Source organism: Fundulus heteroclitus, unplaced genomic scaffold (assembly GCF_011125445.2).
Source record: "Fundulus heteroclitus isolate FHET01 unplaced genomic scaffold, MU-UCD_Fhet_4.1 scaffold_37, whole genome shotgun sequence".
Classification (NCBI taxonomy): Eukaryota; Metazoa; Chordata; class Actinopteri; order Cyprinodontiformes; family Fundulidae; genus Fundulus; species Fundulus heteroclitus.
Window position 1 is genome coordinate 3,052,472 of NW_023396781.1, and position 12,474 is coordinate 3,064,945.

A 12,474-nucleotide genomic window follows, 5' to 3' on the forward strand; every position below is an offset into this window, starting at 1 on the left:
TGGAGTAATGTAACCAGGAGGGGGCGGTAGGCCACAGATTTACACCCCAAGCTGCAGGGAATTCCCCAACTAAAGAAGATGATCACAGCGCATGCCCACATCGTCACATGTGGAAAGGAGCACCTTCCTGACTCTGAGCAGGGTGGGCAGAGAGCGAAGTCTATAAAAAACGTGATCGGTTCGGATTGGGTCGGCAGGAATGGCTGCAGGGTCTGAAGAGAAACTGCAGCTGGTGCAGAGACACGTCCGAGCTTTCCCAGACTTCCCAAAGAAAGGGATCCTGTTCAGGTAGGACAGTAGTCCCTGGTGTTCAACCCGCTGGATTTCATGTGCCCTCCAGTTTAAACGTGTTCCCTGGTACCGAGCAGAGCGGTCTGGGTCCACAGCAGGCAGGGCTCCGGCTGCAGACCCTGAAGGGACCTTCCCTAGTTAACCCAACTTTACACCGTGTTCCTTTAAGAAAGCTCCGAGAACTTCCCTTTCTCTCTGAGCCTGCACCAAGGATTGTGTTGCTGCAGAACTGCTGGTGCTGACGGTGTTTTTTCAGGGTCCACTCCCAAATGCTGGGCTGTACAGAAACCCGTCCTCTGTCTGAGGGGGCAGTCTGACTGCACAGAGAGGAGAGAGCCCTTCCCTCAGCATGATGCTGCCACCACCATTTGTCCTGAGAAGAATGGAGCACAGGCAGATAGGCTCTGTTAGTTTTCCATCATGCAGCGTTTTGCACTTGGACACAAAATAAACAGTTTTGGTCTCACCCGAGCTGACCAGCCTTCTTCCATGTTTGCTAGGGGTGTCAGAGAAAATGGGGCCAACTGAAAATGCACGGCACACTTTTTACTTTCATCTGGTACGAACGTTGACTGCCATGTGTCATTTTTCCTCTACTGCTGGACTTTGTGTTTGTCTATTATATAAAATCCATACGAATTAAAGTCTGTGGTTGTAACACGAAGCCATGCGAAAAAGTGAATGATTGTAGCTAAGAGGCAGCATTTCAACGCTCTTATAAAAAAAGTACCTTCTGTCTCCCTTATCGTAAAGTTGCCTTCCAGTAACACAAGTTGTGTCAATGCTGCAGGGATATTTGTCCCATCCTGAAGAGTCCGGCTGCTCTGACGGCAGTCATCGACCTGTTCGAGGAACACGTGAGGAGCCATGGCTGGCAGGTGGATCTGATCGTAGGTAAGGCAGAGCAACGCTCACGGCTCGCCCCTGAGCCTACGTCAGGGGGGACAAAAAGAACTTCCTGAAACGGTTGTCTCAACATGTCTGTGTGCTCCTTTTTACTGGCATTTCTTTCTGCTGTGCTGCACGTTTTACTGGAAGGCCAGAAGTTGTGCATTGATGAACGGTACGCTTCCTGAGGTTGGAAATTGACTGGAAAAGTCTGAGATTCTCACACTATGAGCACCTCGAGGGAAACTTTACTGCTAGTCACACAACAGCATAAAATTTTAGATTATATACAAGACTTAAGCTATAGCTCATGCTGCTACTAGAACAATTGTCTTAAATATGATCCGTAGACTTTAGTAAAAATGTCTAATAAACAGTAGATACGTTTAGCAGCAGCCTTTGCTCTTTTGTGTTGTATAAAGCAACAAAGGGAACATAGAACTGGTCGTAGCGGCTTAGTCTGTAGCCAGCGTGAGAGCGTTGGGTGGTGCTCCTGCTGATTCCTCACCAGGACTGTACGTGTTCTTCCTCACCCCAAAAAATGCTTAAACAGTCAGACTTGTTTTTCTTGTGAATGAGGGCAAAGTGCAGCAGTTGTGTTTCAGCCAGCTGACCAGCAGTATATAAAGCCAGCTTTGGGAGAGGCATCTCTGAGCTACTCTGTGCTCCAGTCACACAAACTGTTGCTCGATCCAGCAGTTCCTCTGGAAGCTCTTTAAACTGCAGTGCTGGGATATTTCATCTGCTTTTAAAGTGAAGCTTATAGAACCTTGGCTTCTTATGGTACCACTTACCCTTCTATGTATTGGTGTGTGTGTGTAAAAAAAAAAAAAAAAAAAAAAAGCCAATAAAGATGGTTTCTCTGCATGTTATACATCTAAACACTAACCCGAAGATGTTTATTCCCGGAGTTGCATGTAGCCCTTCTCAGAGTAGTGAGTGTAAGAAGACACTGACGGTCAGAGGTGCACACTAACTGTGTATTGTTGCAATTTCCACAGTGTTTTATGTGTTTAAACATTGGCATCGTTACATGAAATGTTTCGTACAGTTGGAAATCCTTCTTGGAGAGTCCAACGTTTCTATCATCCAATATGGCTGTAGAAAGAGGCAGGTTGTAGGTTCTGACAGTCTCTATCTCACGGCCAGTCATTGTAAAACATCTATTTGTGAACACGTTGTTTGAGTTTGAATGTGTTAAATGCCGGCTCTACCAGTAATTAGCCTGGTGACTGAGTTAAGATAGTGGTTTTACACATAGCGAGCAGCACAGGTTCTGGCTGGAAGGAAGCGCACCAGTGGGAGGTTCTAGGGATCGTAGTGCTCAGTGATCTGAGCCAATTGCAACGTTAACATCAGAGAAAATTACAAATATTCACAAACAGATGATGGACAATACATTATGTGTGACTGATTTAAATAAGCTACAAACTATTAGAAGTTTACAGTGTCTTGCCCCCTTGAACCTTTCAACCTTTAGCCACATTTCAGGCTTCAAACATAAAGATATAAACCTGTAATTTTTTTGTGAAGAATCAACAACAACAAGTGCGACACAATCATGAAGTGGAACGAAATTTATGTGATATTTTAAACTTTTTCAGAAATAATAAACTTAAAAGTGGGGCGTGCAAAATGAATCGGCCCCTTTACTTTCAGTGCAGCAAACTCTCCAGAAGTTCAGTGAGGATCTCTGAATGATCCAATGTTGACCCAAATGACAGAGGATGATGAATAGAATCCACCTGTGTGTAAAATCTCTGTATAAATGCACCTGCTCTGTGATCGTCTCAGAGGTCCGTTTAAAGCGCAGAGAGCATCATGAAGAACAAGAAACACACCAGGCAGGTCTGAGATACTGTTGTGGAGAAGTTTAAAGCCGGATACAAAAAGATTTCCCTAAGCTTTAACCATCACAAGGAGCACTGTGCAAGCGATAATATTGAAATGGATAGTATCAGACCACTGCAAATCTACGAAGACCCGGGCGTCCCTCTAAACTTTCAGCTCATACAAGGAGAAGACTGATTGTCTCGATGAACTGCAGAGATCTACAGCTGAGGTGGGAAAACAATCAGTCATATGCTGCACAAGTCTGGCCTTTATGGAAGAGTGGCACGAAGAAAGCCATTTCTTAAAGATATCCATAAAAAGTCTTGTTTAAAGTTTGCCACGAGTGACCTGGGAGACACACCAAACATGTGGAAGAAGAAGGTCAGATGAAACCAAAATGGAACTTTTTGGCAACAATGCAAAACATTATGTTTTCACCCTGAACACACCATCCCCACTGTCAAACATAGTGGTGGCAGCATCATGGTTTGGGCCTGCTTTTCTTCAGCAGGGACAGGGAAGATGGATGGAGCCAAACACAGGGCCATTCTGGAAGAAAACCTGTTGGAGTCTGCAAAAAACCTGAGACTGGGACGAAGATTTATCTTCCAACAAGACAGTGATCCAAAACATAAAGCAAAATCGACAATGAAATGATTCACAAATAAACATACTCATGTGTTAGAATGACCAAGTCAAAGTCCAGACCTGAATCCAATCAAGAATCTGTGGAAAGAACTAAAACTGCTGTTCACAAACGCTCTCCATCCGACCTCACTGAGCTCCAGCTGTTTTGCAAGGAGGAATGGGCGAAAAATGTCAGTCTCTTGATGTGCAAAACTGACAGAGACATACCCCAAGGGACTTGTAGCTGTAATTGCAGCAAAAGGTGGCGCTACAAAGTATTAACTCAAGGGGGCTAAATTATTTTGCATGCCCAATTTTTCAGTTTTTTTATTTGTTAAAGTTTGAAATATCCAATAAATTCTGTTCCACTTCATGATTGTGTCCCACTTGTTGTTGATTCTTCACAAAAAGGACAATTTTATATCTTTTGTTTGAAGCCTTAAACGTGGCAAAAGGTCGAAAAGTTCAAGGGGGCCGAATACTTTCGACCATCCAAATGTTACTTTGTTCCACACACATGGCAGCTATGGGATGTTGAGCTTGGGGCTGGTGAGAAACCTCCCTCTGTTCTGTTCAGCTTCTACCTTAACACCGTTAACTGAAACCCTGTCGTAGGGCTGCTGCAAAGCTAAAATGGAATGAAAGCTGTTGGGTTTGCATGTTATTGAACCAGACGCAGACAGTAATGCACAACAATTGTTTCTGAACACGTTCCTTCAGTGTCTGAATGAATAAAGACTTTTCTCAGCATTGCTCATCAAAGTTGTTTTATCCCTTGCACCTGGACCGTGGGTTAAGTGGGTGTGATGTAATTCCCAACTTGGGAATCGTGTCCTGGAATGCTGCTGCCTTTTGTGAGGCTGTGCTTCGTCTCTGTGCAGGTTTGGACGCACGTGGGTTCCTGTTCGGGCCTCTGCTCGCCCAGAGGCTGGGTGTCGGCTTTGTTCTGGTCAGGAAGAAGGGCAAGCTGCCTGGAACCACTCTCTGCGTGGCCTATGATTTGGAGTACGGCACGGTAAAGAACGCTACCAGAACCGGCAGGAGTAAAGTTCTGCCCTGTTTTGCTGTTGGGCTGCATCACAGATAGACCAACACTAAAAAAGGTTCTCCTTAAAGGAAATGGAGATCATGTTTTTCTGTATGGTTGTAACTAGTGTTGCACTGATAGCGATACCAGTATGGGACGGGGCCCCGGTCCAGCACTAAAATGGTGGCATCGGTATCGGCGAGTACCAACAAATAGGGCACCGATACCATATTGATCTTTGTATGTCACTTGAAAGCAGCCTTCTCTCTCCCGACTAGTATTATACATGTTATATAAGTTCATGAAAGTTGCACTATTTTGGTATTTGAGAGCCAAAACTCAGGGTTTAAAAGAGATTATTCAATTATTAATTATTATAATAATTTTACTGTCTTACTGTTGCACTACTATTATACATGTTCTAATTTCACGAATGTTGCTCTATTTTGGCCTTTGAGAGCCAAAGGTTTATTCAACTATTGTCACCCATTCCAGGTAGGCAATGAAAAGTTCTACTACCCTAAGTAGTATGCAGTTCTTCATATATACACACACACATCTATTTCAAACAGATGGTATCGGTATTGGCCAATACTGCACAGCCAGGTATCGGGTATCGATATCGGGGCCAAAAAATGGCATTGGTGCAACATTAGTGTTAATTCTAAGGAACGGAAATATCCCCAACTGGGTTCCTAAAATCCAAAGGAACCCAGAAGGCGGCCATCATGCCTGGAGCTGTTGCTGAAACGTCAGCAGAGCAGGGGAATCTTCAGTGGGCCCAGACAATTTGTGAGAGCATCGCATTAAGACTGTAGACCAGCTTTATAGATGAATTAGTTCTGAGCTGGTTCTGTGTTGATCCTGACTCCTGCTTGGATCTGTGATGTCACGCTATGATGCCAACTGTGAAAGCGTGGGCAGCCCAGAGCTCCCGCAGAAGGAACCAGACTCTTGAGTGGGAGGCCAGCTGGTTGAAAGGAGTGCAGAGCAGAGAAAGAGAAGAGCTGAGGTCTTGTCCTGACTAGGTCAAAGGTTATTTGCACTAAGGGGGCAGCGAAAAGATGAATGAACAACTTTGTTGTGTAAGAAGAATCCGGGCCATAATTGGTCTGAGCATGTGCTTCTGTTCCATCAGGCAGAAGTAGAGATCCAGGAGGATGCAGTGGCTCCCGGGCAGAAGGTTGTGATTATTGATGATCTTTTAGCTACAGGAGGTAAGAATCCACGTTTTCTGTTCTTATTCTGGCAGGAATGTTGCTGTCAATCAATCAACCTTTATTTATAGAGCACTTTACCTGGTCATTGAGACCAAAGGGCTGTACATGTCCATGAGTTGTAAACAAAATAATGTAAAAAACGACCAATAGGACGCCAACACCTACAATAAAACAAATAGACAAAAAGAAAAACTGTAATAAAAAATAAGACTAATAATAAGAATAGCCTGAAAGCACGGCTCAACTGGATTATGAAAGTCAAGTTAAAGTTGGGTTTTTAAAAGGGACTTAACCTTACAGTACGAGGAAGATTGGTCCAGATCAATCTGATCCAACCACAGGAAAAGATCTGTCTCCTTGCGTCAGTTGACCAGACCTGGGAACATCTAAAAGCAACAGGAGTTCTGACCTCCAACTTCTGGGAACGGGCTGTTCCACCAGCAAGGAGATGCTTGAACGCTTAAATATTTAGAAACCAAAGATTGTAGCCCCATTTCCACTACCCTTGTTAAACCGATCCATGCCGAGCTTGGTCAGAGCTTGGATCAGTTAACCGTGCCGAGCTTGGTTTTGAAGACCTTTTACACATCACGCTATCTCGGTTCCTTGGTTTCCTCGCCTCCTAATTACGATCTGCGGTACTACTCTTCTCTGGGATTGAAGGAGGGACCAAGCAAATCAAAATGGCGGCGCCTGTAACATTCAGGCAGTTATGCTTGGTTATAATTGTGATACGTCGTTGTTTGCGGAGAGTCAGGCGAAGACGGCAACTTTTGGTGAATTTACTTGACAGAGTCTGCTTTTGAGAAGTGGATAAGACAAACAAACATCTAATAAGGATTTACAGACGCAGGAAACAACAACAGACCCTGAGATTCATCACACTGCTAAGCAGAATCATCACTGGAAACCGTGTGTTACGGTCGGGAAGCTAGTATTTTTATGAATGTCTGAAATGTCAGCTGGCTGTAAGGAGATGACGCGGTCTGCTCATGCGCTCTTTGTTATTGGAGAACCAAGCCAGGGAAAAACCAGGCCGAGCCCACCCATGGAACTGGTCTGCATTTAGCGCGGTCCGGTTGTGTCTGGCTCGGTTCAGTTCAGTTTGCGATCCATTTACACTTGATAGTTATCTCGGTTACCGAGCTCGGACTGGTCTCGGCACAGTTAAAAAGGGGTAGTGGAAACGGGGTAAAAGTCTTACAATTGGGTCATTTGCTCGCCTCGCTTGTTACCCAGTAGCGATGAACAGCAGTACGGGATGTAGAAGGGAGATTTCCAAGCCACCATAAAGAGTTTCTCTAATCCAATCTACAGAAAGGAGCTTTTCAAGGCCACTCTAAGATAAATAGGGTTTGATTTTGCTGATTAACCTCAAATGATAAAAGCTAAACGACTGCTTCACTGACCTGTTTACCAAATTTAAAACCGTTCTCAAAAACGCTCAGAGATTCCTAAACAGCAGTACAGATAAAATAACTGAAGGGACCAATAGCTCTGCTGCATTCTGCCACGTCCGTTTTCAGCCGTCTTATTTACATTTTAATGCGAGAAATTATTCTCCATCCCAGTTTAACTGTCATTTAAACTGTTTACCAGATTCTGTACTGACTGGGGACCACTATCTCTCAATGAGGGATACATTTCCAGATTATGTGAAAAACAATGAAAAGACATACCATATATCTTTAGACTCCAGATGAAACATATAGGAGCCTCTGATGAGGGAAAACAGAGCCGCCTGGTCAGACAAAACCTCTGCCAGACAGCTAGGAGGGAAACCAGTTAAGAACTGCGCCCTTACCAGCAGACTGGTCCAGACACGATAACAAAATATTAGGGTCCGCCATGCCAAATCAAGCAACATGCAGTTAAAACCTGTGTGCTGTGATTTCAAACCAGACTAAAACCTTTCAGTGATCATATGTAGCTGCAGATGCTCCTCAAGTTGGAAATAATTAACTTTGTTTGGAAATGTTTGTCAGACATTCAAAGAGAAGTACATCCAATCTAACACGTCTAATACTTTAGATTTGCAGTAGGGGTGGGTATTGTCAAAGAAGTCACGATTCGATTCGAATCACGATTCACATGCCACGATCCGATTCTATCATGATGCATCACGATACTTATTGTGATGTATCGCGATGCATTGGGATATTTTCACTGAACACGGTTAGAAAAAATACAGCCATTACCAGTGGCTGACTGGCTGTGTATGATCTGGATAGTGTCTTCAATTGATACATAACTGAAAGAAACTGAATTCATACATAGCTGTATTTATTGAAATGACTTTTGGAGGTATTGCCATGAAAGCAAATATTACTGTTACTGAAGTGGACACACTGACAAAAAGTGCTTAGGATTATAAAACTTAAAATAACAAAATAAGGATAATCAGTGCCGTTTACATGGCCTCAGTGGTCCTTTAAACCAGTTAAGTTGTATTCCACTTGTTTTTGGCTGATGTTCGCCAATCAGTCATGCAATTTTATTTATTAATTTTTTTAAATTAATAATCGATGCTTGGCGTCAAGAATCGATGCAGTAGAATGGTCAACAGGATTTTAGAAGCGCCTTCGTCCCTAAAATCAGACGTTTGGACACATTTTTGGTTTCTGTGATACATTAAATGCATTGAACCAAATGCAATTTATTTTCCTGTTAATATATCAATAAATTGATATTTATGTTCAATAAATTGAACATAAATATAATATTTGGCTGATTATTATTGTATATTTTTTATTTTATTTATTTATTTATTTATTTTTGATTGAATGACTTTGAGCATTAATTTGAAAGTAATAAAGATTGACATTAGAGTCAAATCAAATCAAGCTGAGCTATATCGAGAATCGCATCGAATCCTAGATGATACCCAGCCCTATTATGTAGTGCATGACTAATAGCTGTCCAAGGCCAGATTCCCACTGTGGATCTTTGCATCTCCTCCAGAGTTACCGTGGGCCTTTTGGCTACTTCACTGATTAATGCTCTCCTTACCGAGCCTCCCAAGCTTCTCGGTTTGGGTGGGTGTTCATGTGCGGGTAGGTCTGCACAATATCAGGAAAATACTAAAATGCGCTTTTGCTGAAAATTGTGATGACAATATTAATTCTGAATCATCCACAGTTTACGGACTCTTTTCTTTCTTTCCCGTCATATACTATCCCCACCACAGGGTGTAGCACATGAAAGGGAAACTCGTAAAGATTCATCATACTGAGGATGAGAGATTCCAAGCCTTTATTGTAATGTTGATTCTGACTTACAAATAACAAAAACCCAAAATTCAGTGTCTCAGAAAATTTTAACATTGTGAATAAAGTTAAATACTGGAAACTCGTGGTGTCACATACCTTATCACCTAATTAACTCCAAACAGCTGCAAAGGTTTCCTTTATCAGAAATGGTCTCAGTCTGGGTCCCCATGATGGGGAGGACAGTGGAGTGAACAGATGTCTAGAAGACAGTCATCAACACCCTTCACAAGGAGGGGAAGCCACAGACGGTCATTGCTGAAGAAGCTGGTTGTTCAGAGTGCTGGATCCAAGCATGTTCATAGAACGTTGAGCGGAAGAAAGAAATGTGGTAAAAAAAAAGGTGAACCAGCAACAGGGAGAACTGCAGCCTTGAGACGTTTGTCAAGCAACATCCATTCAAGAATTTGGGGAAGCTTCACAAGAAGTGGACCAAGGCTGGGTTTAGTGCATCAAGCCCTAAGAAAGACATTAAAACTGCTCAAATGGCCGAGTTAGTCCAATTTATGCCACATTGAAAATCCATGGAAAGAACTGAAGATCAGTGCTTAGAAAGGACCATCAGAAACAGTTTGTGTGGAAGAATGGATCGAAAGCACACCTGAACTAGTTTCTCCATACAGCAGTCTGTTGAAGAAAGTATATCACAAAATGTCTATAGGTGCGTTCAATACCTTTTCCCTTTGATTCCAGTTACCAAAAACTTAATTTATGGACTAACTTGATTTCTTTGCATGTGTGGATTACTGGGGATACGGCCGTCATCTTGTGTGAATTTCGGGAAAATGGGAACTTTCACTGGTACTGAGAGAAACAATATGTTCAATACTTATTTGACCTGCTTTACATGATAAATAAATGCAAAAAATATTTATATTGTTCCTGACACCATTATGAGCAATCAGGTCAGTCAAGGGTTCAGCTGGACTCTTGGACGTGTCAGCAGTTTTTCAGTGCTATAGGTCTTGAGGACCAAAACATTACAGCAGTTTTTCAGTGCTATAGGTCTTGAGGACCAAAACATTACAGTAGACCAACGTTGTGTGGACAACTGGGCTGGCACTGTGACACAATGCCAAATTGGGCTAATGCTTAGGTTTAGGGCTAAGCACTGATCTCTATTATTCACTGGATTGCTGATTTGCCTGAAAAACTGAAGTCACTGTATGCCATCTTGCTACTCCCTACTCTCACATAATCCCATAGGATTTGGTTGCAACAACAAGCAGTTTTCTGGCTGTGTGAAAACGTTTCACAGGTAATTCTACAGTCAGTGGATGTACTAACACTAACACTATCAACTACTAGGAAATTATGAGCTGAAATATTTGACATGTTATATTATATTTTTATATATATATATATATATATATATATATATATATATATATATATATATATATGCCAAACATTTCACCACATGACTTTCTCAGTACTTGATAGTTTTAGTACATAACATAAAAGTATATGGCATTTGACATTGTAAAAGTTTTGAGCCCCCCCTAACATGAGAAAATCCTCGTTATTCGATGCTGTAGCGCACATATTCCCTAGTTACTGGGGGGAAATAGAGAGTACCAATATGGCAGCTTGTGGCTTCAAAGTGACTCGTTCTAACAGTGGGCTATTAGCAATCCAGTGAATAAATAGAGATCAGTGGGGCTAAGGTGTGAATTGAGTTTAGGTTAAGGTTAGGTATGTACCTGTGACTTTAGGTTTAGGATTTGGTTCAGGGTTAGGGCATAGAAAGCAATAGAACATGAGTATAAGTCAGTGGAAGGTCCACACAATGATGTATATACTAAAGCACGCTTATCTGTGTCTTAAAGGAACCCTGCATGCAGCTTGTGAGCTAATGAAGAAGCAGCGGGCTGAGATTCAGGGCTGCATGGTGGTCATCGAACTCAAAGATTTGAAGGGAGTTGATCGTCTGAAACCACATGGCGTGTTCTCCCTCCTTCAGTACTGAGTCCCACTGCAGCTGCCTGTTTGGTTTACAGGGACCCGGTGCTGTCCTGGTAATTGAAGCCAAGCAAACAGGAATGCCTGAGATAACAAATCAGAGTGTTCTAGGATATGTCCGACCGTTGTGTCTGAGCTGATGCCTTACCCAGCATCCTTTTGGATAGTGAAAGGGACTCTAACTTACTCTAATCAAGTGGTTAAATGTGTGCTACTGAAAATCAGGATAGATCGGAAAAAACAGTAATCTATAAAAGGCATATTTCAGTTTTTTAAACTATACCAATTTCTGTTTTTTTATTTTATTTAGGACCAAAGCATCCTCCTTTGTTGTGCATATAAGGTTTTATTCTGTTTAGACATTTTGCACATCTCAACTGTCTCTTCAGCCTGGCCCGTGTGACGTAGAAGAAGACCAAACAACCTCTTTATCTGTAAGGCATAAAAGAAAATGACTTGATGATTTCAGGCCTAACCCATGCATTGCTGTGCTTGTAATATGACTGAATAATTCTGTATAATTTCTGCCTCGGATCAATTCATATTTTTAGTTCAATCTGGATTTTGAAGATATTTCTCAATCAAACTCATAAGCTATTTTTATGAGCCACTTTTGACCTAGATTGCTGATTTGATTCATGGGTTCACAATCACACAGAGACGCACCGATCAGACATTTGTGATCTCTGGTTTTTGTGAAACTTTGACCAGCTGATACTGACTCTTGCTGATTCCGATTTTTCTTCAAGAATTGTAATAGAAGATTGTTTAATATATTGTGAGATATATGACCCATACTGATTAAAACAGCCAGCTTTTTTCCCCTGTATTTCTTTAAAACAAGCTCTGTTGTTGTTTTTCTTCTCCTCCTCCTAATTTTTATTGCTCTGGTGTGTGAGTGGTGCCACCCTCTGACTGAGGTTATTATTGTCCCTGCCAGCACCGATAGGATATACCTGCAGACTAGTGATGGGTCCGGCAACACCGATGCGTCGGCGCATGTGTCGAGCTCAAGAGCGAAACCCGTGTCGATGCGCGTATCAACACGGGAAAGTCACGTGACCGATACAGGAACTGTTTCGTACTGACTGACGCGCCCACTGAGCTATATAATACACTGGAGTGCTGATTTTGCCGAAAAACAGAAGTCACTGGCTGCCATCTTGCTACTCCCTACTCTCACATAATCCCACAGGATTTGGTTGCAACAACAAGCAGTTTTCTGGCTGTGTGAAAATTTTCACAGGTAATTCTACAGTCAGTGGATGTACTAACACTATCAACTACTAGGAAATGATGTGCTGAAATATTTTACGTTATTCATATTAAATATATATATATATATGTATATATTAGTATG

At 42.1% G+C, this 12,474-nt stretch overlaps 1 protein-coding gene across 1 annotated transcript; it reads left to right on the top strand.

The window, feature by feature from the left end:
• Positions 1-76: 76 nt before the first annotated feature.
• Positions 77-11,957, top strand: aprt (adenine phosphoribosyltransferase). The gene is made up of 5 exons (XM_012850345.3): positions 77-288; positions 1,082-1,185; positions 4,521-4,654; positions 5,805-5,883; positions 10,982-11,957. The coding sequence occupies exons 1-5, from the start codon at positions 200-202 to the stop codon at positions 11,119-11,121; spliced, it is 546 nt and encodes a 181-aa protein (XP_012705799.1). The 5' UTR covers positions 77-199; the 3' UTR covers positions 11,122-11,957.
• Positions 11,958-12,474: the final 517 nt, after the last annotated feature.